The sequence below is a fragment of the Ptychodera flava genome, chromosome 6, assembly GCF_041260155.1.
Source record: "Ptychodera flava strain L36383 chromosome 6, AS_Pfla_20210202, whole genome shotgun sequence".
Classification (NCBI taxonomy): Eukaryota; Metazoa; Hemichordata; class Enteropneusta; family Ptychoderidae; genus Ptychodera; species Ptychodera flava.
In genome coordinates this window covers 7222595-7246823 of record NC_091933.1, presented here as the reverse complement: position 1 = coordinate 7246823, position 24229 = coordinate 7222595, and the positions used below count along the sequence as shown (strand labels likewise).

The 24229-nt window shown below is 36.5% G+C and overlaps 1 protein-coding gene across 3 annotated transcripts in view; it reads right to left on the bottom strand.

Annotated features, from left to right (window-relative positions):
* LOC139134746 (uncharacterized) overlaps positions 1 to 24229 on the bottom strand; it is a 59921-nt gene that overhangs the window by 26595 nt on the left and 9097 nt on the right. The window contains exons 2-10 of one of the 3 annotated variants that reach the window (XM_070701769.1): positions 23821 to 24228; positions 22550 to 22688; positions 19709 to 19862; positions 14326 to 14539; positions 12541 to 13733; positions 8852 to 9317; positions 5906 to 6069; positions 3545 to 3785; positions 2883 to 2929 (exon numbers count right to left, since the gene is read on the bottom strand). In XM_070701769.1, coding sequence (XP_070557870.1) covers positions 2883 to 2929; positions 3545 to 3785; positions 5906 to 6069; positions 8852 to 9317; positions 12541 to 12687 — 1065 coding nt within the window. In that variant the 5' untranslated portion in view covers positions 12688 to 13733; positions 14326 to 14539; positions 19709 to 19862; positions 22550 to 22688; positions 23821 to 24228. Of the gene's footprint in view, positions 1 to 2882; positions 2930 to 3544; positions 3786 to 5905; positions 6070 to 8851; positions 9318 to 12540; positions 13734 to 14325; positions 14540 to 19708; positions 19863 to 22549; positions 22689 to 23820; position 24229 lie in introns of those variants that run through there. The other 2 variants (XM_070701767.1, XM_070701766.1) reach the window with 2 other exon arrangements.

Below are 24229 nucleotides of genomic sequence, written 5' to 3'. Positions count from 1 at the left end.
ATTTTTTCTAAAAATCAACTTAGCCTGCAATTGATCCATTATTGGTGCAAAGTTTGGATATATTATTCCTCACATTCCTTACAGCCTTTACTATTCAAAACCTGAAAATTTTACAACAACTGGACCTGAAAAACAAGTGAGCAGTTCCAAATGTGTATGATTTCTGCTGGTAACAATGATGCCTAACACAGTCAAGTTGAGCCGGAGAGTCCTACATGCTTTTTGCGTTTCTCCCTCTGTGCCATCGTAATGGTATATAAACAAGTCATTGTCAATAGCATAGTCCCCACTCCTAATTGGGATAACAGTCTTAGGGCACTGAAGGGCACTGAAATGAACTCTGTGCATAAGTGGTAGCAGTGTACTCTGAATCCTATGATTGTTTTCACGTCAAGGTATCAATTAATAGGTGTGATGGATTTGTATCATCAAATAAAGCCATGTGCATATGATATAGGCCTTTGTCCTTGTATCAATTTTGAAAGAAATCAGTTCAAATATGTCAGAGCTATGACTAAAGACATGAAAAAATCATAACAAAATGGTCGCCTGATAGCTCAATTCTGGGGCTGATTTGCTGACTGAAAGAGTGCAGTAGAGATTTTACAACATCCCTAGGTGGTCATTCTTTCCTTGCTTTAGTGCGCAGTCTCAGACATGTTTTGTAATCAGTAACTTAGGAAGTAACATGCCATGCAATGCATTCCTGTCTCTGTCTGTGAGTGACCTCGATTTTTATGATAAGTTCCCTTCTGTTTTTATAAACATGGTGGCCCTGGTATTTAGTCAGAAATCAGTGTTTGATTGCGTGGTATTTTCAAAAGCTAGGCAGACAGTAGCAGCCAATGGCAGTCAGGGTGGTAGACTGTAAAGTCAAGTCGTGTGCGGGCGCTCCGTACCTCCGCCCCCGAAAACACGACTGTGAGCAGTCTGTACGGTACATTTAGCCAGCTGCATCAAAGAAAAAAAACCACGCCCGAACCTGCCGATATACACAAACTTCCCCAGTGATCTAATTTAAATATTCATCTTCCAACTTTAATTGCATGTATAATACTCTGGTAGCCATGACAATATCTGTCAATCAATAGCTTAGCCGAGACAGTCAGTCTGGGATCTCAAATACGGGGTATCGGGGATTGCATAATTGACTCAAATCAAAACATCACAACGTGAGAGTGTACTAGCACACTGCATCTGCGTTCAAGATCGCATTTGGGAGTTCGCAAGTTGTTCAAGTTTCATGGAGATTTTCTTCATTTGAAATTTGGTTCTATATTCTTACATGGCGTTAAAAACAACACATGCGAAGACAAATTGGGGTCGTTCTCGTTGACGTTGACTGAATGTGCAGTTTGCGGTGATACATTGTACGCAAGGAAAAGACAATCTATCTTTTCTGATACCACGGACATTAATCAGAAGTTGCAGCAAATTTACAACGTAAACCTGACGCCAGATCTACATAAAGGGTCCAGTATTTGCAAGAGATGCTAGGACAACGTGCAAAGTTTGTAAGCTGGTCAGGCAAAAATAGACGCACTTTTGAAAGTAATCTCAAATCCCGCCACGGCATTTTGCCAAATGTGACTGGACTCTGATGCCAAGCGTCCTACACTTTTTAACTTGATCTTTCATTAGTGGCATCAACGGTGATATTACCAGAATAATAGAGCCCAAACGATCGTTTAGAAGGTACATAACTCGGGTGCCAGTGAGTCAACGATTTCCCGTATCCAGTCGGTAAAGTTACCAACACATCGTACCCACTGCAAAAATTCTCGACAGCGTCTCTTTGTTCACGTTTCAATTTGATACGGCACTCATTGGAGCACTTTTCCGCGGCTTCAGCAACTCGATCTGATGACAGTTAACATTGTTCCATGTTGTAGAAACAGGCTTATTCACGGGTATCGGAAACTACGGGAAACCCAAGGTGTTTGTTGATGTTGGCATGTACCGTAAATTGGCAAATTTGGGGCAGCATAACTTCTACGCCACTGTTTACTTGTATGCTAATATTAATCACACAAGTTGGAGCTGTCATGTCGGCTTGTACAAACAGCAGACAGTCAAATGATTGGCTCCAACAAAAAATTGTTGGAGCCCGGCTAAATGTACAGACTGCTCACAGTCGTGTTTTGGGGCGGAGGTACGAAGCGCCTGCTCACGACTGGGCTTTACAGTCTATCAGGGTGGTGAACAGAATGAAACAAGATCTCAATGTCAGAGGCAGCTCAACAGAGCAGCCCGCATTCCCAAGCTAGTATTGCTGTGTCATGTCATTTCATGTCTGAGAACGACTTTAACTTCAAGTCAGCGAAAAAGAGAAATTGCAAAGCTTGTCTGCAAATTTGCAGGGTAAGACCAGTTATGAAAAACGAGGAAATAGCTAGAATCAGGAACAGTTTGTTGAATTCCATGCACTAGTATTTGACAGTGAAAGAATAAGTTTTAGACTTTTATTCTGTAAGATGTGTCAGGCTGTCTTACAGGACAACATGTTCACATCCGGTAGGCGATCAGATATTCCAATTAAGGAACAAGTTTGGTGCTCATGTTAATACAGAAAGCAATATATCCCATTAAGGAGTTTTATTTGTATTGCCAGCTTTCTTATAATACTGTAGCAGCTGATAGGCCCCACCTAACACATGAATATATTATTTGTGAATGTCACTAAATAATCAACTGTCAGTTGGCCAAAATCACAAATGCCAAATATATGTAAATTGTAAATTTGAAAACATGTAAATTAGAATGGCTAATTCTGGCTAATCAATTTTGGTCTCAATTAGCCAGAATGGCTAACAGGTAAATTTAGCCAGAGGAAACACTGAATAAAGTAAAATAAAATAAAAACAAGAAAACATCAAACTTACTTCAGGTAGCAGACCAATAACATTTAAACAGCTTGTCATTGTACAACCTGAAAAGTAATACAAAAAAACGGAACAAAATTTACTACACAACACAGATAATGCAATATTGAAAGGGAAAAAATTATGTAAAGCAACTCTGCTTAGGTGCCTTTAATAATTCTTAGTTTGTCCTCTTCACCTTTTCCTTCAAACTTGCCCTCCCATTAGAAAAAAAAAAAATTCCCATTTTGCACAAAATCCTATCTGCCTCAAGATAGCAAAACATTTGCCTTGTGCATTGAGATAAGAGTTTAAGTAGAGAGTAAATAGTTACATAAAAAATTTGTCTTTCATAAATTCTTATGTGCAACTAAAAGAATCATAATCCATTCCATGTGTAAAAACTCACAACTACCAATACACTTGCAAAATATATATCAATGTTTTCTGTGGGTTTTTGCTCTTGCTACCGGTATATCACAAATTTTCAGAACCTCTAGACTCACATTTGCAACCATTTTAACAAGCTTTTTGTACAAATCATTGAGGTAAATGAAGACAAGGAATAAATAATTTTGGTACCGTTTTTTGAGATACATGTATCATGTACCATATAACCTCGCAAATGAACCGACACAGAAAAGTTCTCATACTAGACACTGAAACAAGAAAGAGTTAAGAACCTGCTAAATAGTCTTGGAAATATTGCAGACAATCAACAACAAGTGGTCTCTTGTCTCCTTCCCCTCTAATCATATCTTTGATAGTTTTTCCTAGGTATTCACTTCCCTCGGGTAGCACGACAGAATAGTGATCTTTTCTGATATTTTCAATTGCACCCATTGGACTGACGAAGTAGGGAACAGATTCCTCATGTGGAATGTGCCCATCGGATAGAATATAATATAACAACCAACCAGCAACCTAAAAAATAAACATACAAAAACTGCACTGCAAAACCGGAATAAATTTTCAAGATCTAATTCATTTCATATTCTTTGTCTACCTTAATACTTGTGTACAAGTGGTATATACTGCTTGCCTGTCTTTATGTTTAGCTAGAAAATTAATTAGTCAATGAACAAATGTATGTGAACAGCCTATTGCATTGACATATTAGATGATTGCATTTCACTGAACAGTCTTAACAAAATTCAGTTAATGTCTTGTGAAAATATTCTTTTTAAAGTTACAGGATGTTCAAAGCTGGATATTTATACATATAATGCCCCGTATTCTGAAAGAGTGTGGCTACATCGCAGACAAGTGGTTCCTCATAGTGGCCGTAGTGGCCTTATCCCTAGGGATACACGGGGAATCATGAGTCCTTGATGCAGCCACACCAGTGAGCAATGCGGGGCATTATATATATATATATATATATATATATATCATATGCACAGACACAGGTTTATTTTAAAGGAAAATAGATAGAAATTGAAAATATTCCCACTAAAAAATGGAAGGACTATTTTGAAGTTGTTCATGCATAATATGTGATACGGTCTGGGTCATGAGCACTGCCATGTCAGGTGAGTGCAAGACCCCATGCGATAAGTAGCGCTTAGCTTACTATACCGATTATACTACAGTCTACCTTTAGGAGTGAATGGACAGGGTACGTACATCAGAGGTGTTATTTTGAACTCCGATTACTTACTTTATTGGAATTGTAACACGTGAGTAACATATCACTGAAAAAACATTTCTGCGATGAGTGACAAAACATGCACAGCCCGGTGCTCAGCTGGGTCCACGTATTGCCGTGACTGATTGGCCGTGACTTATTGGTTGCCATAAAAGACATTTTTGCATTCGTCATTTTTTCATCTCAAAATTGATAGCATTGCATTTTAATATGTTTCACGAATAAACTATTTTACACTTTAACAATATACCTCTCTGACTATTTTATCTCTGGATTTGGAATTCAGAAAAAACAGCTAGCAAGTAAACCGCAGTGTTCTGATGGCCGGCAATGGTTTGTAGAACCTCAACCAAAGAAAAATAACATTGGCATGGATGCAAGCAAATATTTGAACTGAAACAGATAATATTTAAAGTTGGAATTCTTATTCATAGAAAATCTTGAGTCACAGAAAATCTTGAGAGTTGTTGTTACACTGAGAGAATTGGCTTGCATTTGCGTCTTGAGAACTATCCCTGCTATCATAAACAACAAATGCCCGGGGTTCGCTTCCTGGGACCGTTCAAGTTGTTGACAAGCTGTACAGCTCAACATTCCTGTGACACTGATCGAGACATTTAACCCGGCATCCAGTCTATGTGCCCCCCCCCAAACCACCCCTCACTGATTAAAAACAAATTTATTTATTTATTTATCAGCATCAATTACGTGACGTTCTTCTGCAGACATTTGTTGTGGCAAACAGATCATTAAAAGTGACAGCAGGCAAATTTTTTGCTGCTGTAACATTTGATAAAAAAATGCAGTAACTTAAGTAGTTCATATGTTACATATATGGTTTATTACTACCCCGTATTTCCTTATGCTTCATAACCCTTTCACTTTTGATTTCTGGATGTATAAAACTTGATTGAACAGCTGATTTGTGACTGGTGACAACTTGAATGAAAGTAGTTCCGGCCCCCGTATCGCTCACATTGAGGAATATGGATTCATTGACGCCATATTCCTGTAGTATTATTTCATAATCATGGGATAACAGGTCTATGCATATGATAACAGTAAGTATCCTGCTGGAAAACTTATCTTTTAAAATATACTTGCACATACTGTTTCCCATGACAATGTATACATCATGGAAGGTATACAGACATGGTAACCTTAAATTTGCATATTCCATTTATATTGAAAATAGGCATACAAAGTTAAAGAGAATGTTTGAAGGCTCAATTGTTTTGTGTAGCCACCTAGTAAAAATCACTGATTGGCTGAACACCCAGTATCTATAGTTACCTTAAAACAACTTGAAATACTTTACTGTGTACCTTAAATATAGTTGTATGGCACTCAACTAGAAATTATAAGTCTACAGAGAAAGTGACCAAGAAATGTGTACCTGTATGTCAGAAGATTTTCTGTACTTTATACAGCCAGTGTTTTCCATACATTCTTTGGCTATCCAGCACAATGATCCTACAGGAGCATTTGTAACTATGGTGGCTCTTCCATATGTCTGCCGACTGACCCCAAAGTCTGCTAACATAAGTGTTCCATCTTGACCTACAAATTCATATATGAGACAATTACCATCACTAAAGCAGGCTCACATTAAAACTACCAGTTCAACCTGTCAGATTTGTCTCCATCTTTGGAAAGTGTGATTAGTGTATACTGAGCTCAGAAGGATATTTCAAATAGAAATTTAAGCATTAACATTTAAAAGAAGCAAGTCAAAAACAGCAAAGTATATGTAGCCTGTTGTTCTTGCTGACTATCAAGCTCTTATCTATATCCCTGTTACTAAATGACAATGTCAATATCTGGCCTTTAACTTATTGGGGCTGGGGTATCCATTCTCCACTGCTCACACCATCCCCTTATGGTAATTGCAGCACTCAGACCTTCTTGTAAAATATTTCCTAAAAAATATGCACTGCAGGTCAATTTACCTTGGATTTCCAGTGTTCAACACAGACAGATATTCACGTATTTAAGGGTAGCTCAAACCCCCAACTGGGACTGCTAACTGGGACTCCCAGTTGGCTTCAAAAAACACCCTGGGACCGGTACAAGTTAAGACTGGCTTCAAGGACTGATCCTAGTTGGCCTCCAGGATCAGTCCCAGTCCACTTGAGGGACATATGCCCAATGTGTGAACAGGTACCACTATGAAAAAAAAAACAGTTATTGGTACTTCGTACTAACAATATGTTAATGTTTTTATCTTTTCAATCTACCATAATTGTAGGTATACGCAGCATTTAATAAATCCCAATTTAGGCCAAAGTTATTTAATTATTTGTTTTGCATCTGTGTACACATACATACCGGTAGGTTCTGCTGTATATGGTTTGAATAAGATTTTACCATGTAGATTTTCTGCCTACAACTCTCATTTACAAAATTTCAAATCTTGTAGTATAACTTATGACGACCACGAGTAGAGGAAGTTTTGATGATTTTTGTATAAACACTTATGCTGTTATATGGAAATAATCATGCAAATATAACCTGTGTGTTTTAATTTTTTTGTATGTGTTTTAGTACTGCCTTTCCGCTCATGTTTTTAATATGTCAGTGGGCACAAAACTAAGAATTTTATTACTTTAGCCTAACTGTGACGTACACAATCTTAGCGATAGTACGTCCTGCTATGGTGGGTGTAGAAATCTTATTGATAGAAAGACCATGTACTGATGAAAAAGGAACATGAAAATAACTTTGCAAGACTAGCAACTCATCAAGGCATACAAACATAATACGGAAACTCACTTACTTCCATTACTTGTCAATATGTATACGTGCCGCCCAATGGGGTGGGTATTTCGGCCACTTGGTCTAAAATGGGGGTATCAATTCACAGTTAACCAGGGTCTAAAATGGGGTCGATATTTGAGTGCCACACAAGAACAAAATCCAAATGTCAGTTCCCGTCTGCCTAGCAGGGTTTTGAGCTGCACTCGATAAGCATCGATACCTTTTTGTGTGGCAGGGGAGCCATTAAAGAGACCCCCTGGCTTTAGGTCTAATATAAACTTTTTTTAAAACACTGTCACTAATTGGTCAGAACTGCATATATGGAAGAATTTTACCCAATAGAAAATATCGAAACAAAGTGGCTCTACTACTACTATCATAACAGGTCGACTATGGGAAAACTAGCAGTGCCTTATGGACGAACCGCGAGGCTTCTTGTAGTTTGGAATTTTAAAAATCACCAGTCAGACTGTAACTGCAGATAACTGATAATTTCAGAAGGTGGACAAAACTTTTGTGAGGGTGAAAGATAGTTTCTTTCCCTCAAATCTTTTTAGTATATCCAAAAACGTTTTTCGGAAATCATGGCTTGGCCAGCAACAACATAGCCATAAATGCAGTACAGTGGTAGGCTCTGCCAATAACTCGGTCATGCAAATTGCTTGCTTTTTACCTGATCACATTTTTGCAAATTTTGACACTATGACTTTTGACCTTGGTCGAAGGTCATAAGGTATAAAATGGGGTCCTAAAATAACAAGATTTTAGGTCTAAAATGGGCTCCAGCAAGTACTCTCCCCAACCCCTCCCTCCCATCCCCGGACTGGGACCGGTCCTGGAGGCTAAGTGGGACCAGTCCCAGAATGAATTTTGAAGGCATCTGGGACTGGTTCTGGGAGCCAACTTGGACCAGTCCTAGAAGCCAACTGGGACCAGTCCCAGAATGCACTTTGAGCCAACTCAGAGTTCCAGTAAACAGTCCAGTTGGGGTTTGAGCTACCCTTACATACCTCAGATATTTCTTGACTGCGAGAGAAGTTTCGTACATTCCCTTCACCACTGCATGTTTGCTTATCAGCGAAATGTTTCCAAGGATTAAATGTAGATGTATCAATATTTTGTGAACATGCACTCAAACCCATCAAATTAAATTCCGACCAGTGTTAGATGGGCTCAATTTCAAAACTACGTGTATAAGTATTGAGTGAATTGCCTACCTACTTTTCTTGTAACATATAACATCTCGTAAACTACAGCCAGTGCATTGACGATTATTGGGCGCCATCCCATATGGATATTACCCAACAGAAAGATTTGCACAAGTCAGTTAATTTTACTAATTGTTTGGTACAGGTGATACACTTTGACATTGTCAAATGCAATCTTGTCAATATGTGGTAAAAAAGTGCATGTAGTTAACAACAACCGGCAGCCAACGCCAACCCTTTGATATGATGTTGCGAATACACAAACACATTTCTCATAGTCAAGAAATCTGTCTGTGTGAAACACTGAAAATCCAAGGTAAATTGACCTGCACTGTAACTGGTTGAAAATACTATGAAGAAAGATCCAATGATCTTACCTATTAACACATTTTCTGGCTTGATATCTCTATGCAGAATATCAGCACTATGTAGTTCCTTCAACCCTGTCAAAAATTGTATGCACAACTCGACACGTCTATAGAAAGTTGGTACCAGTCTGTCACGAAATGGACACGACTTATCTTCAATTAGCTCTTTGAGATTATATTCACATAACTGACTTGCAAAATATGTGAAGTCATCATCTTGTCTGTAGCAAATGTACTTTAGAACATGAGACATCTGCAAGTCTTTAACTGCATCAAAGAATTCCAATTCTGATTGCACAAAATCAGTGTTTATTCTCTTGACAGCAACATACTGATCACTTATTTTTCCAACGAATACCTGTGCTCCATTGCTTCCAGTGGCTATTTTGCACTGTTTACTAAATAGCAAACCATTTATCTGTCTTTGACCATCACCTTCATTCAATTTGGTAAATGCTTCTGCCCATCGACTATCCTGAAAAATAGAAATGTCATACAACTTTAATATCTGTATGGCGTTAAGATCATATCCTAAAAGATTCATTTTTTATTGTGTAGAATTGTGCTAGGAGATGTTGCCTGCAGGTTCTGCATTATTGCTGTTTTACAGACTTTGAATCTGATTGAGCAAACGAATTTTGACATTTTTTTTAAAAGCATTGAGACTTTTGAAACTGATTTGGTGAAAAAAATGGGGGCCTGTGGTTTTAAGCCACAAGGTTTTATAATTTGTATTTCAGCTCATTGTAAATGTCAATTACTGAGAGTAATTAATTGAATTGAAAATATTCAATAAAAATAATTTTTCTGGAGGCTTCAGCAAACAACATATGATCAACAGACAGCATGTTTATATCACTCACAATTTGATTTTTCATTTGTCATCTTTGTTAAATTTAATCAATTCATTAAATTAAAACATAAGGCATTGCAGTTTTTTTTCAGTTTCAATTTACTTTAAACATTAAGTAAAAGAAAACCTCTATTAACAATTCAGAGGTCAATGACAAAGCCTGGGTCCACTTTGCTACATTAAAGCTATAGTGTCTCAGACTTTTCCTAACAAGTCATTGACAATGACACAGTCCCCACTTATACTTTAATTACAAGTCCTTTGAGAGGAAAGAGTCCTCTTCATTAATTAGGTCTGTGATTAAAAATACTGCGATACAGATGGGGCTTAATGGCCAAAAATGAGTTCCATGGTGGTGAAAACATAAAACCAATATAAGCCACCATACTAATTACAAAAGGTCATTAAAATGAATCAATTAGTACTTGATCAACAGGATGCTGCCAAACATTTTTGCATCCTATCCTAACACTGACAGATTATCACCAGTACCATATTTCATAAAGTTTGATGTAGTACTTTGGACATTCACTCTAAAAAAACAAGTCCCAAGACTTTGTCCACTGGGACTGAAACACCATTAACAAAATGAATCAAAGTCATCTGGCAGCCATATTGGATCATATTGTTGAAATATTTTATGTGCAAATAAAAGATCCAGTGTGTTGTCCATGTGCCAAGTTGACATTAGTCAAAACATTTACTAGCTTTAGCCATAAAATACAGGAGGCGAAATGCCCATCAGGTGCCCATCTTTGATTGTATTGTGGAACAAAATGGGAAACTGGCAGTGAAATGCCAGTCAGGTGGCCATCTTGCATTGTATTATGGAAAACAAAATGGCCAACTGGTAGCCATATATTGGATCTATCACAACGAAAATCAACATTCTCATGTATGACTATATCTGTATGTCCTTATACCAATTTTGAAAGAAATCTGTTGAGACATGTCTGAGTTATGGCTCAAAACACACAAAAAAATCGTACTGAAATGGCTGCTATGACAAAGATCTGTGCCCTTGTACCCAATTTGAAAGAAAAATAATCGCAATCATACCAATCCATAATCCAATGACAGTAGGTCGGAATTCGGAAGACAATAGTTGTAAACATAGACACAAAACAGCACAGAACAGACAGTAAATAGACGGTACACAAACAAAGTCACATTCATGAAAGAAAGATATATGGACCTCTGGCCAGAAGACCAAGAAGTGATGTCAGGTGTTTCGAAAATAGTAAGCGCATCCTGCCCCACATGTGGCACCCGCCATATATCAATCTATAAGTCAGATAGGTAGTGGTCACTAACTAAGGCCCCATGTCACCGATGCCATCAGTGATCATTTGTCGAAGAGAGATATTGTATTTATCTACCAGCTTGCGATACCTGCCAAAAAAGCGTTTGAATGTAGTGACAAGTCTTGCTCTGGTGTAACCTTGATTTAATAGTTTGTAAGAGAGATGGCCATGTCTCTCTACAAAATCACCATATGAACTGCAGATATGCCTTAGTTATGGCTTAAAAAACACAAAAAAATTGTAACAAAACGGCTGCCTGGTGGCCATCTTGGATCATATTACAACAAAAATCAATATGCATATGTATGACATAGATCAATGCCCTTGTACCAAATTTGAAAGAAATCAGTTGAGACATGCCTCAGTTATGGCTGAAAACACAAAAAAATCGTAACAAAATGGCCGTCTGGCGGCCATCTTGGATCGTATCACAAAACCAATCGACGTGCATCTGTACGGGGTAGGGTACTATCCTTGTGCAAAGTTTGAAAGAAATTGACCATGGCATGTCTGAGATATCTGCGTGAACGGATTGACTCACGGACGGACAGACGGACGGACATGACCCAATCTATAAGCCCCCTGGACTTCATCCGTGGCTAAAAACTGTGTCACTGCATCCTTTTTGCAATATGAATACGATGAGAAACTAAATTTTTATTTTTCTTGGCCTTATACGTGGGTCACAGTCTATGGAGAACTGACCTATACATTGGAGTCTATGGAGAACTGCCTTGTACATAGGGGTCTATGGAGAACTGCCTTATACATGGGAGTCTATGGAGGTGTAAACTAAAAAGTCCTCTAACACGGCCAAATTTGATCGCATTGTGAAACAAATCGACATGCATCTGTATGGGGTAGGGTACTATCATTGTGCAAAGTTTGAAAGAAATTGACCAGGGCATGTCTGAGATATCTGCGTGAACGGACGGACGGACAGACGAACATGACCCAATCTATAAGTCACCCCGGACTTCGTCCGTTGGGACTAAAAATCAACTTAGCCTGAAATTGAGCCATCATTCGCGCTAAATTTTGACATATACCGGTACATGTAATTCCTTACATTCGATCTCATCTCATTACGATCACAAACCTGAAAATCTTACTTCGAGTGAACCTACAGAAACAAGCAAGCACTTCCAAACGTGTACAATTTTGCCGGTAACAACGATGCCTCACACAGTGAAGTCAAGCTAGAGAGTCGTACATGTTTGTTTGTTTCTTCTTCTGTGCCACTGAAATGGTACATAAATAAACAGACTCCCCAGCAAACTGAACGAGTGTACTGGTAAATGTGTTGATTGTTGCCAAGGATTTCCAGCTCAAAGGACCGTTACTTTGGACTTAGTCTCCACGCCATATAAACAATTACATTGAGACACTGTAGCTTTAACAGATGAATTCTCTGACAAGTGGTTTGATTCATAAGTTGCTCAATAGAACCAACAGTAATTTCAAATTTTCATATACCTGTAAATGATGAACACAAATCTGATATAAAAAATAGCTGGCTTCTCATTAACTTGTGACCTTACCGGTTGATTTTGGCACTTTGGTCCTTTCCCAGGTGATGGCAACTCAATATTGTCCATTGTAACATCATTAGACTTGACCTCTGAACTTGGAAAGTGTGTTTTGCAATCAGGTCCTTCATCAGGTGATGGCAACTCAATATTGTCCATTGTAACATCATTGGATTTGACCTCTGAACTTGGCAGGTTTGTTTTGCAATCAGGTCCTTCACCAGGTGATGGCAACTCAATATTGTCCACTGAAACATCATTGGATTTGACCTCTGAACTTGGCAAGTGTGTTTTGCAATCAGGTCCTTCATCAGGTGATGGCAACTCAATATTGTCCACTGAAACATCATTAGACTTGACCTCTGAACTTGGCAGGTTTGTTTTGCAATCAGGTCCTTCATCAGGTGATGGCAACTCAATATTGTCCACTGAAACATCATTAGACTTGACCTCTGAACTTGACAGGTTTGTTTTGCAATCAGGTCCTTCACCAGGTGATGGCACTCAATATTGTCCATTGTAACATCATTGGACTTGACCTCTGAACTTGGCAGGTTTGTTTTGCAATCAGGTCCTTCACCAGGTGATGGCAACTCAATATTATCCATTGAAACATCATTGGACTTGACCTCTGAACTTGGCAAGTGTGTTTTGCAATCAGGTCCTTCATCAGGTGATGGCAACTCAATATTGTCCATTGTAACATCATTGGACTTGACCTCTGAACTTGGCAGGTTTGTTTTGCGATCAGGTCCTTCATCAGGTGATGGCAACTCAATATTGTCCATTGTAACATCATTGGACTTGACCTCTGAACTTGGCAGGTTTGTTTTGCAATCAGGTCCTTCACCAGGTGATGGCAACTCAATATTGTCCATTGAAACATCATTGGATTTGACCTCTGAACTTGGCAAGTGTGTTTTGCAATCAGGTCCTTCATCAGCTGATTGCAACTCAATATTGTCCATTGTAACATCATTGGACTTGACCTCTGAACTTGGCAAGTGTATTTTGCAATCAGGTTGTTCATCAGGTGATGGCAACTCAATATTGTCCATTGTAACATCATTGGACTTGATCTCTGAACTTGGAAAGTGTGTTTGCCAATCAGGTCCTTCATCAGGTGATTGTTTCTTTATATTCTGCAATGTTACATCATTTGAGGATTTGGCTCTTTTGGTATGAGTTCCAGCTACAGCAGATAGCTACCAAGTAAAGAACAAAATCACTGTTTTGAAGTTAAATAAGAAATACTACTGGTATGTGTATAATACTCTTATATCTGGTCGTTAATATTCCCATCTTTTGTTGCTCATAAATATTTGGTCTTTCCATTTTGGGCATGTAACACTCAAGTCATTGCAACGGCCAATCAGTTTAGAATCGAGTGAAGTAATTGACTTCTATGACATCAAAATCATGATCACATGATGATGCAGCGTAAGCAAGCCCTGTGACATGCAAATAGCTTTCTTTACTGGTTTAGTGTGATCTGGTCCGGGGTACTAGACTGTATGTCTGACAGCGAATGAGGAAAACACCATGGTACATGTAGCTGCAACCAGACTACATGTATTACTTGTTGTCTTCAGATGCCAGGGATTACATAGACCATTGAAATATGACAAGTACACTATAGAAAAAAAAATTAAGAGCAGCAACTACTGCAGTAAGTAGGGTACACAAATCATTAGATAATTAATATCATATCATAAACATGCTCATTTCAGACAGCCTTGATAGTATTTACAGACTAAGGGGTCATATGTGACTTGTGTGAGGGGGAATAAATATTACCTTAGGATTTTCCCATGGTAGATTATTGATTCCATAATCATAAAGAACCTCTTGTCCAGGTTTGATGAGTTTTGTTGAAAACAGGCATAATGTTGGCTGTTCATGATCATTCACAATCACTTTCATCTTAGCATTCACTTCATTCTTTCTACCATGATTAACAAGTCGACCCAACATCCTCTCATGTGAACCTGGTTCCTGAGTTGCATCAATGCTGTAAATAAGAAAACAATGATGTCATACGTGTAGTATACATACACATCCATGTACCAGCTGGTGGCATATCTCACCATCTGCAAAGAGACTGTCAAGACTGACATCTAAAATGTGACTCAATTTCAATATTAGCGTATTTCCTTGTGTTACAGTTTCAACACATTTGACTCAATTTCAATATTAGCATATTTCCTTGTGTTACAGTTTCAACACATTTGACTATCATAATAAATACTTTTTCTAAATTAGGAGATTTCACACATCCCAAATTTGGGATATGCAATATACACCCAGAAGGAGGCGGCTGTTTCCCTCCTTACCTAGTTGTACTTGCATGGTAACTATATTATTGAATTTGACTAGCATTTGTAACCTTTTTTACTTCTAAGGGCAATGTGTTGCTCCCATTTAACAAATAAAAGTGCAACAATGTTAGCAAAGGTTAAAAGTATACAGTCACCTGTAATCTAAATATGCCTATATATGGTCAAGGGGGCATTCCTTGGTATTCAAAATGCCCATGTAAGGGCGCTGATTTTAAAAAGCAGCCACCTGCTTAAACTCTGTCATTGGTTAGATTTTCTCTTTCCATGGTAACTGTTGCAAAATTGGAACAGGTGACCGTATACCTTTAAGGTGGAGCTGGATGTTGTCAACACAGTTTTTTTCAAAGCAACATTTCTCATCTAAGATGACAAGGAAGCCCCCTCATACTATATATTTTCAAAAAGCAGAGACTCTAAAGTTTAGTATGATAGCAGTAGTTTACTCGTAGGATGAAGTGGGTGTATATTTGGTGTAAAAAACCTCAATTTTGGTATTAATGATAAAAATTAATTTAAGTAAAAAACTTGACACTATTTTCTGAAATGTAATATTTCATTAGAAAGAAGAGTATATGTGTAAAAAAATGACTTTTTTGTTTTGCATTAATTATCCTCATTCTAAAATGGCAAGGGTTGAAAGACTGACACTAAAACAAGTGATTAAAATCATGATTAGCAAAATTAAAATGCCTCTTATTGAAAACGTAAGATCTTTGTTGCCAAACAAAATAGTCATTTTGTTATGTAGCCTTTAAAGAACATAATGTAAAATTTCAGAAAATTTGATCCAGCCAGAGTGGAGTTAAATTCTTTGGAATTTTTGAAATTGGGAGGAAAAAGAAGCCAGGAAATCAGGAGATTTGCATACATTTGCATAAATTGACACTTCCGTATCATGTAACTTACAACTGCTTGACAAGCTAAAGGGTGAACCCTACCAATATGTTAATCTTGGGTTAGCAAATTAATTAAAATTGAATGAATATTTGCGGAAAGTGATTTTTGAGCAAAATATGCTGTGTTGGGTGCAGCGCCCCTTAAGGTGGTTGGAAAGGCTATTTTTGCACCAATTCTTTTCTCAGAGTTAATGTCAAGTTTCAAGTGTTAGAATCAAGATATTTAGTTCAAATTTTCAGGATAACTCCCTTAGTTAATATTTTCTCCAAAGGATATAAAATTGTATATTTGCAGCCATGAATTTGAAATATGACACCAGTAAATATTAAAATTTAATTTTTCAGATTTTTTTTACATATTTGAATTTGATAATGATTGGATAGTATTAATATTACCAAATTAGTTATTAAATATGTTGACACTATTTATTGTAAGATTTGTACGGCAGGATTTGTAAATAAAATTTGTTTTTATGATTTTACATGGGTTTATATATCAAAAAATTATTAAAAATTCTTTCAATTTCAAAATGTGATTTTTCAAAAAGTACTTCAAATACAGGAAAATTGTGCCGTATAAATCTTATCTGTAACCTTGTTAATAGGCTGTAAAAATTCCATGTCCATATCTCATTTCAAAGTTGGATTAAATTGGTAATACAATTTTGTAGGAAAACTGTTATTCTGTCAAAAATGTTGAAAACAAGCCATATTTGCACCCCTCTTTGAAGTCATAGAGCAGTTTTTTTGGTTAATCTCACTTTTGACACCTCTTTGACACTCAAAGAATCTAAAAATGCATTTACAATAGCAGTCACTCACTCTGAATGCCAGCACCGCCTTGTCAAACTTTCCTGAAAAACAGCAAATAATGACTTTCCCTTTTCAAACATTTTATTAAAAGCTAGGGGACCTCTACCATAGTTAATACACTAAGGACTCCCCAACTTCTTATTTGGTCAGTTTTTCAGAAGTTTTAACAGGCTATAACTCTGCAATGCCTTTGTGCCCAAATGTCTAGTTTTTTTTATTCCACAGAGAATGTTGACTACTTTTATATTTTAATAGTTTTGTTGAAATTTATAACTGACGCTCTAGCCTTTCCAACCACCTTAAGTGCTTTTGAAGTTTAAATTCTTAAGCAGTAGTCCATTTTGAACACAAGCTTTTAACTTTGTTGGTCAGTAGTGAAAATTACTGCAGCAAAATTTAAGCTGACACTTTCGGGTAATTTGAAGGAAAGCTTACTTCAAAAAAAATACCGCAATTATATGGTGTCGCTCACATTTGATCAGAATTGGTATACATACCAGTATGCGTACCAAAAATCAACAATAAATGTTGTTTCTATCTGTTCAGTGCAGGAAAATTCTATGTTGATGTTATGACAATTATTTCTGCACAGTACAACCAGAAAAACAACAAGAAGTATTTAAACCAGAAAAACAAGAATGACGAAAGTTGGACATACTGCTACAGAGAAATAGATGTTTTGATCAAAAAAAGGCAAAAATTGTCCTAAAAACACAAATATTGAAATTTCACCACATTTTTTGCAAACAGCTTCTAAGCTTGTAAAAAGATGATCTGCAACATTTCGCGAAATCTATCGGCAATATAAATCACTAGGCCACATGTATGTTGTAGTTACAGCACGCAATCTTATTTGCGCTAGTGATATGGATGCATATTTGCAGAATTTCCCTTTTTCTTACCTCATTTGCACATTTTTGACGCTGACGTGTTCATTTGAACAACGCATATCTCAACCTCTGCGTCTACCTGTACACCAAATACTGATATGGTAGCTTAGGTGGTATTGGAGCTTTTGCGTGTGATGGACATTCATCTGCACATACACACCCACATACATACAGACAGACATACAGACGCCACCAACTCACCAAATAAGCTCTTTTTGGTATTTATATACATACAAAATATGAGCTTAGAAGAGAAAGACACATGCAACACATACACCAAATAAATTGATGAGGATGAAACTATTAAACAACACCTACACTGCTTTTATATGTTGAACATATCATTGAGAAATATCAATGTCTGATTGGTTTCCTGATTGCAACAAACTTAAGTGGAAGTACATGCCATGTTGACAGTAAGCACTTTTTGTTTCTGATAAAAATTTAAAAGCATTTGACGTATTTGTCTTAGATAAGATATTAGTTTGTTGGTGTTAAATTTTAGTTGGTTTTAAATTTTAGATGGTGTTAAATTAATAAACGTGAGGACACACTATGCCATCTATCTATCAGTATGGCAACAAAATGGGTACTCTTAGATAGAACAGCCAGCGTTCCTCCCACCATAATTTTTTCACAATAATGTTTATTCTACCTGAGATCTTACTGTCATACAGAGAGGCTCTAAATAGAATATATAGCAATGTAAACGTTTCACTTGAAAGTTTACATTGTTGTAGAGATAATCACAATGACTGAAAACTTCATTTGAACAATCTCACATCTATAGTGCACATCCCATGTACACATCACTGAGGTAACTGCTCAAGTTTTCAGGCCTTTACTACTGTTAGACAGACAGACAGAAAAAAGTGCGACCAAATTGACTACACACAGACCTTTTCAACCAATACGAATATCCTCCCGGCCATTATATATAAACATAGCTTGGGAGCATAAAAATCTCATTTCTGTCACCTGAAATGAGATTTTTATGCTCACAAGCTATGTGTTATTCTGTCATCCCTAGTGACCTATATACCAAAATATGAAAGCTGTCTGGCTACAACTTTCACAAAACAAAACATTTTGCCCCAAAATTACATAAATTACCTCATATTTGCCTACTTCAGCACAATTTCAGCATTCTCACTGAGGTCACCCCTGTGCAAATGTCAAATATCAAAGCTGTTTGAAGAATGGTTTTGAAGACTTTTTAAGATTTTTGCAACAAAAAATGACAAAAATTGTCTAAGAAATACAGTTTCATCTATTGCATCTGATTGGCGGGTATGGAGAAGACTTTTTTACCAAATATGGCATCCCCCTTCTTGATCTATTTTAAATATTTTTGAGGCATACACATACATAAAAAGAAAAAAATCCAGCCATTTACCCATCATGCATATACACTTCAAATATCAAGTCCATAGGTATTTTGGTCCTCAAAATATTAAATTGAGCAGACATCCTCACACACTGACATACATACATACATAATAAATAAATACACACACACACATACATACATACATACATATACATACATACATACATACATACATACATACATACATACATGTACATACACACATATAGATGGGTGCTTACCTATTCCAGAAGCTTCTATATAATGGTCAATTATGACTAAAAAATTCAAAAATTATGTCACTCTTTTGATGGGACCAATATTGTCTCAGTCAGTGTATAGTGTAGGGAGGCAGTCAATACAAGAAAATTATCATATCTCGAGAGATATGTTGTCATCATGTATGTTCCGCAGGTTGTCAGTTTCATGTGGTGAAACTATTTGTAAGGCTCATATTTGACTTCTGAAACTTAATTATACCCACTCTTGGATCACTGTATGCAACCTCCATGCCAAAAAGAGCAATTTTTCCAAACTTCTCCAAACAAATCACCTAGTAGAGTTTTTGTGACTGATACATTTACTCATTTTCCCTTGATATTTGGTAGTTCGGAATGCATACACTACAAGTTGATATTTTGGACTGAAAATAACAATGAACAATATTTACCATGATAAATCATACCCTATGCATCACTATCACTCCTGTGTAAGGGAAGTCAGCTTCAAAATGCTCACAATATTTTTTTCTTAAGCAACACAACCTGAAATTTAGTAAAGGCAATGACTCAGAACTTAGCTACTTCAAACAAATTTTTTGACACAATAAATACAACTTATAATTACTATAAATTAGATTGTTCATGTACATACCAGAAATCCTTATTCTTGAACTTAAAAAAATATCGATATACACTGAACGTGTTCTCTTCCCTTTCGTTCCCATCTTCTCCCGATATTAGTTCACCTGAATATTCCATTAAAAACTCTCCAGCTTTAATCGATATAACAGCAAAGACACCTCTTCCTACAATGAAATAAAAATAGCAAAGAGTATTTCCAGAGTGCTCTACTGTAACAAAGTACTGTACTATCATGGTGTTGCTTTGTACTACATATGACCTAGTTTACATTAATTAAGAACTATTGCAGGATATATACAGTTCATACTGGTCTGCATAACTGATAATTGACATCTTCACAGATCACAAATATGCCTGATGTCTAATCAATTCATAAATTAAGAATCATAGAATTAATCTCAGAAGTTATGGTAGGTAACTGTGATTTATTCTTTGTATCAAAGTACAGTTTCAATTTCAAATCCATGAAGCATGGTGAAATGCTCAATGTTCAGCTTATCAACACAGCCTACATAGTCAGCATTGTTGTTGTTGAAAATTGAATTCAAGGCTTGACAAGAATTTTTTGTAAACAATAGCAATGATCATTACACATCCATAGGCTGTGTTGACAAGTACGGTAGAATACTTGACACTTCATCATTCCTCAGGGATTTGAACACTAAAATGATTGACTAAATGTAGAAAGGAATCTTGGATGGTGATTTTTTGTCAGATTTTTGTTTTTCTGACAATTGGGTTTCTCATAAAGACTGCTAACTTTTTTAAGAAACTTTATAAGAATTTAACATTTTTAAAATGAATATTGGTACTTCTTCTACATCTGCCATTGAGAACAAAAGAAATTTGCTGTCGCTGAAAACATGTTAGGGCCGGCATCGTTGCTGACACTTTTCCGGCAGGTTTGAGGTATCCCAACTAGCATGTTTCTGTAGCCTCTGCACATTAACTGTGGTCAGTTTCAAGGGACCCGCGAACCACCATTTCTGTCTACTGCACTAAGCACTGTAAAATACCTGCAGAATCACACTCTAATTTTCATTTTCAACTAAAATTGTTTAACGAAATAAGAGGGAATACACCTAGTGATAATTTTTTTGAAAAATCCTTTAAGATTCAATGAATACACATGGGTTGAATTTCGGTCAATCTACCTATCATCTGGCAGAGGTACCAAATAATAGTATGCTGCAGCCAAACTATGCCTTGCTGCCTTAAACCTTCTTTGTAATATCAACCCATTTGCAATACTGAGCACACAAATGTACAAATTTTATGCCTTCACTTTGTAGCATAAACCAGTTTACACAAAGACACTAACACAATGTCAACCAGTTAATGTCTTCACTTTGCTATGTAAACCAGTTTTCTAAAGAACACCAGCTGTGTTATCATTGAAACCTTCACTTTGCTATGAAAACCAGTTTACTTACAACAAACTGAGCGCATGTTTTAATGCCTTCACTTTGTAGCATAAACCAGTTCACATGACACATCACATGAGACAGGTCAGTTCCTGGGGTGGAGTGGGATGGGGTTGGGTTCTTCACGAAACTATTTATTTTATTCTATTTTATTTCATATTTTTCATTTATTTTATAAGTGATATTTAAAATACAGATTTTGACTCCAAAATGACTGCTTTCTTTATTATCTACTGGTCCCCATTTCTTTCAATTGCTCTACAAACTGGCTACTCACCTTTAACCTTTTGAGCGCCAAAATCAATTTTTATCACCCTTATAAAATATACCTACCAAGTCAATTTTTGTTACATTTTTGCAAAAAATGTTGATTGTTGCCAATGTAATGTTGAGTTCATTTGCTCCAAAATTATCATGAAAATTAGAGAAAAGTTCATCAAAACTTGTAAAATATGTTGCACTAAAATTTTGGTGGAAAAAAATACAGCACTCACAGGGTCTACCGGTATATTGATCAAGTCAACACTACTGTCAGTTGAAATAGATAAAACAATTAACAAATAAAATAGAAGAAAATAAACAGATGCATAAAGAACCTCAGCATCCCCAAGGACTGACCCTCCCCACTGTTTACATCTGCCATCACAAATCATCCTCTTCCTGCATGTGGGGTGCTTGCAGGTAGAGTTCCATTCTGTACACCCTATGTTATATTGTCTATTCATAAATCTGTAATGATGTATTTGATTTGTAGATCATGATGTCATACTTATCAGCAGAGTAATATATCATGATTTACATACATGTACAAGTGAATCTCACTCATCCAATAAGACCATGCTTATGTGTAAGATACAACCCCCTCTCCCTCCCCTAAATTATTTGATTGATTTCTGGAATGATTTAATTTATTGTTGTATAAATTATATCCAGGCAAGTGTACTGTAGGAATGGAATATTACATTTGAAACAAAATTTACTGTTTGACCCTTTTCCTTATCACCTTTGTTAAAATTTTAAATGCAACATAAAGACAAGTTTAGTGATGTTATCCACCTTTATTTTTGTGACTGAACTATTCTATCTGACAGGGCAGTCAAAATTGTGTAGGTGTTTTTTGAAATGGAACAATTCTTGCTTGAATAATTTACATAATTTGCTTTAAGTGAGTGTCAATGTTTCTATTTTTGGGTTATATCTGTTTATAAGACCCCCCTATCATTTTTACGTACTATAATGGAATCACCTTCATCAATGAACGATATACAATAATGTACTTACTTGTCAGTTATACTGTGAAATTTATTACATTACCTTTTTCACGGTTGATTTCACCATGTGAATTACAAGATACAATGAAAGAAACAAGTAGACCAAAGACCCTGTGGATAACCTGTATATAGGGGACTTAATACACCAGTACAAACCTTTAGTGTCTGTTTGCTTCACACAAAACCATCCAGATCGATCCATTTTTTTCCTAATAAAAGATCTTGCAACTTGTTCAGCAGTCTCTTTTTTATTGCCTGCTCGACTTCTCAGGTTGGATCTGTAAGCTGCCATTGTCTGGAAAAGTGATAAAAAAATAATGATATCATGTAATACTATTCATGCGCATTGTGTTTTCACTCAATATTTCACTGTATTTCATCAAAATCTCAAATTTAGCAAGGACAAGTCACCAAAGATGACGCAGTCGCCACTTGTTAATTTGTGCTTTGAAATACATGGAGATCAGAGACAAGTGTCAAACAAATGAGTGGTAGCGCAGTGCTTTTTGATATTAGCAATAATGTGCTGCTATATTATTGATTTCATCAGGCATTTCACAAATACTGACAAATTATTGCTTTATTTTTCTTTTTGCCAAAGTAATGGCTCTCAACACGAAAAAAAAAAAACCACTGCTTAGCTGTCATATTGACCTTTTGGATCCTACTGCAGAACAAATTTATGTGAATGACATTGTAGCAAAGTCAGTTTACCAGACAATGAGAACGTCATTGTGCCATGTTTAATTTGAAACTAGTTGAGGCATGTTGACTTACCCTTAGTCAGTGGGCTTAATTATGCAGTATTTCTCTCAATTCAGGATATCATGGGAAATGAACATGTTTATGTTTTTTATGAGTGTGACTGCATAAGTTGTTCAGCAGTCTGGCATACACAATCACTCATGGATAAGCCATGGGTGATTGTGTATGCCAGACAAACCTGTAAAGCTTGCCGACTTTGAAGAATTATATTCATGCTGACTAAAACCATGCAAATCAAGATTTTTACAGCCAAACATTGAAACTTTGTTGATTGAATAATAAATGTGTTGAACAGTCACCACTTGAATTTTCCAAAATCTATATTTCCACTTTGTATAAATAGTGTCATTTGCTTTCATGTGTGCCTACATCTGCCTCGCAAATGTAGTTGCACATTGACAAGCCACGAACGCCACAGTGACATCAGCTAAAAACTGAATCCAATGATGAACTGTTATAGATGTTACAATGCCCATGAGAATCCATTTATGCAGCAATGTTATAAACGTACACAACATCCGTAAGTCAGCAAGGGTTTGAATTAGACAAGATGACCTATATCAATAATAAAACACTGACAACCTGATAATGCACTCACAATGCAATGATGGAACAATTTCAATAATTTGATAACTAGAAAACACTTGTGTTTGCATGCTTACCTAGAAACAATTCTGACAAGTTTTCTCTATATATGAAAGTTGGCGCTTCAATTTTCTCCACTTAAGAAAATTGGTATGAAGTGGTCTCTGTCAATGATGTAATTAAAGTCCTTTGTGCAAATTTCCTTGTTTACAAGTTCAGGAGAATCACTCTGAGATTGTTCTTCTGATGAATCAAACTGGGGTGGTTCTGATGAAGAATCAAACTGGGGTGGTTCCGATGTTGAGATAAACTGGGGTGGTTCCGATGTTGAATCAAACTGGAGTGGTTCTGATGTTGAATCAAACTGGGTGGTTCCAATGTTGAAGTAGACTGCAAATTTCCTGGTGACTTTCCAAGTCTTCTCTTTCTTTGTCTCCTAAGCTTACTGCGTCTCTTCACTGCTTCTTTGTTTCTCTTTCTCATACC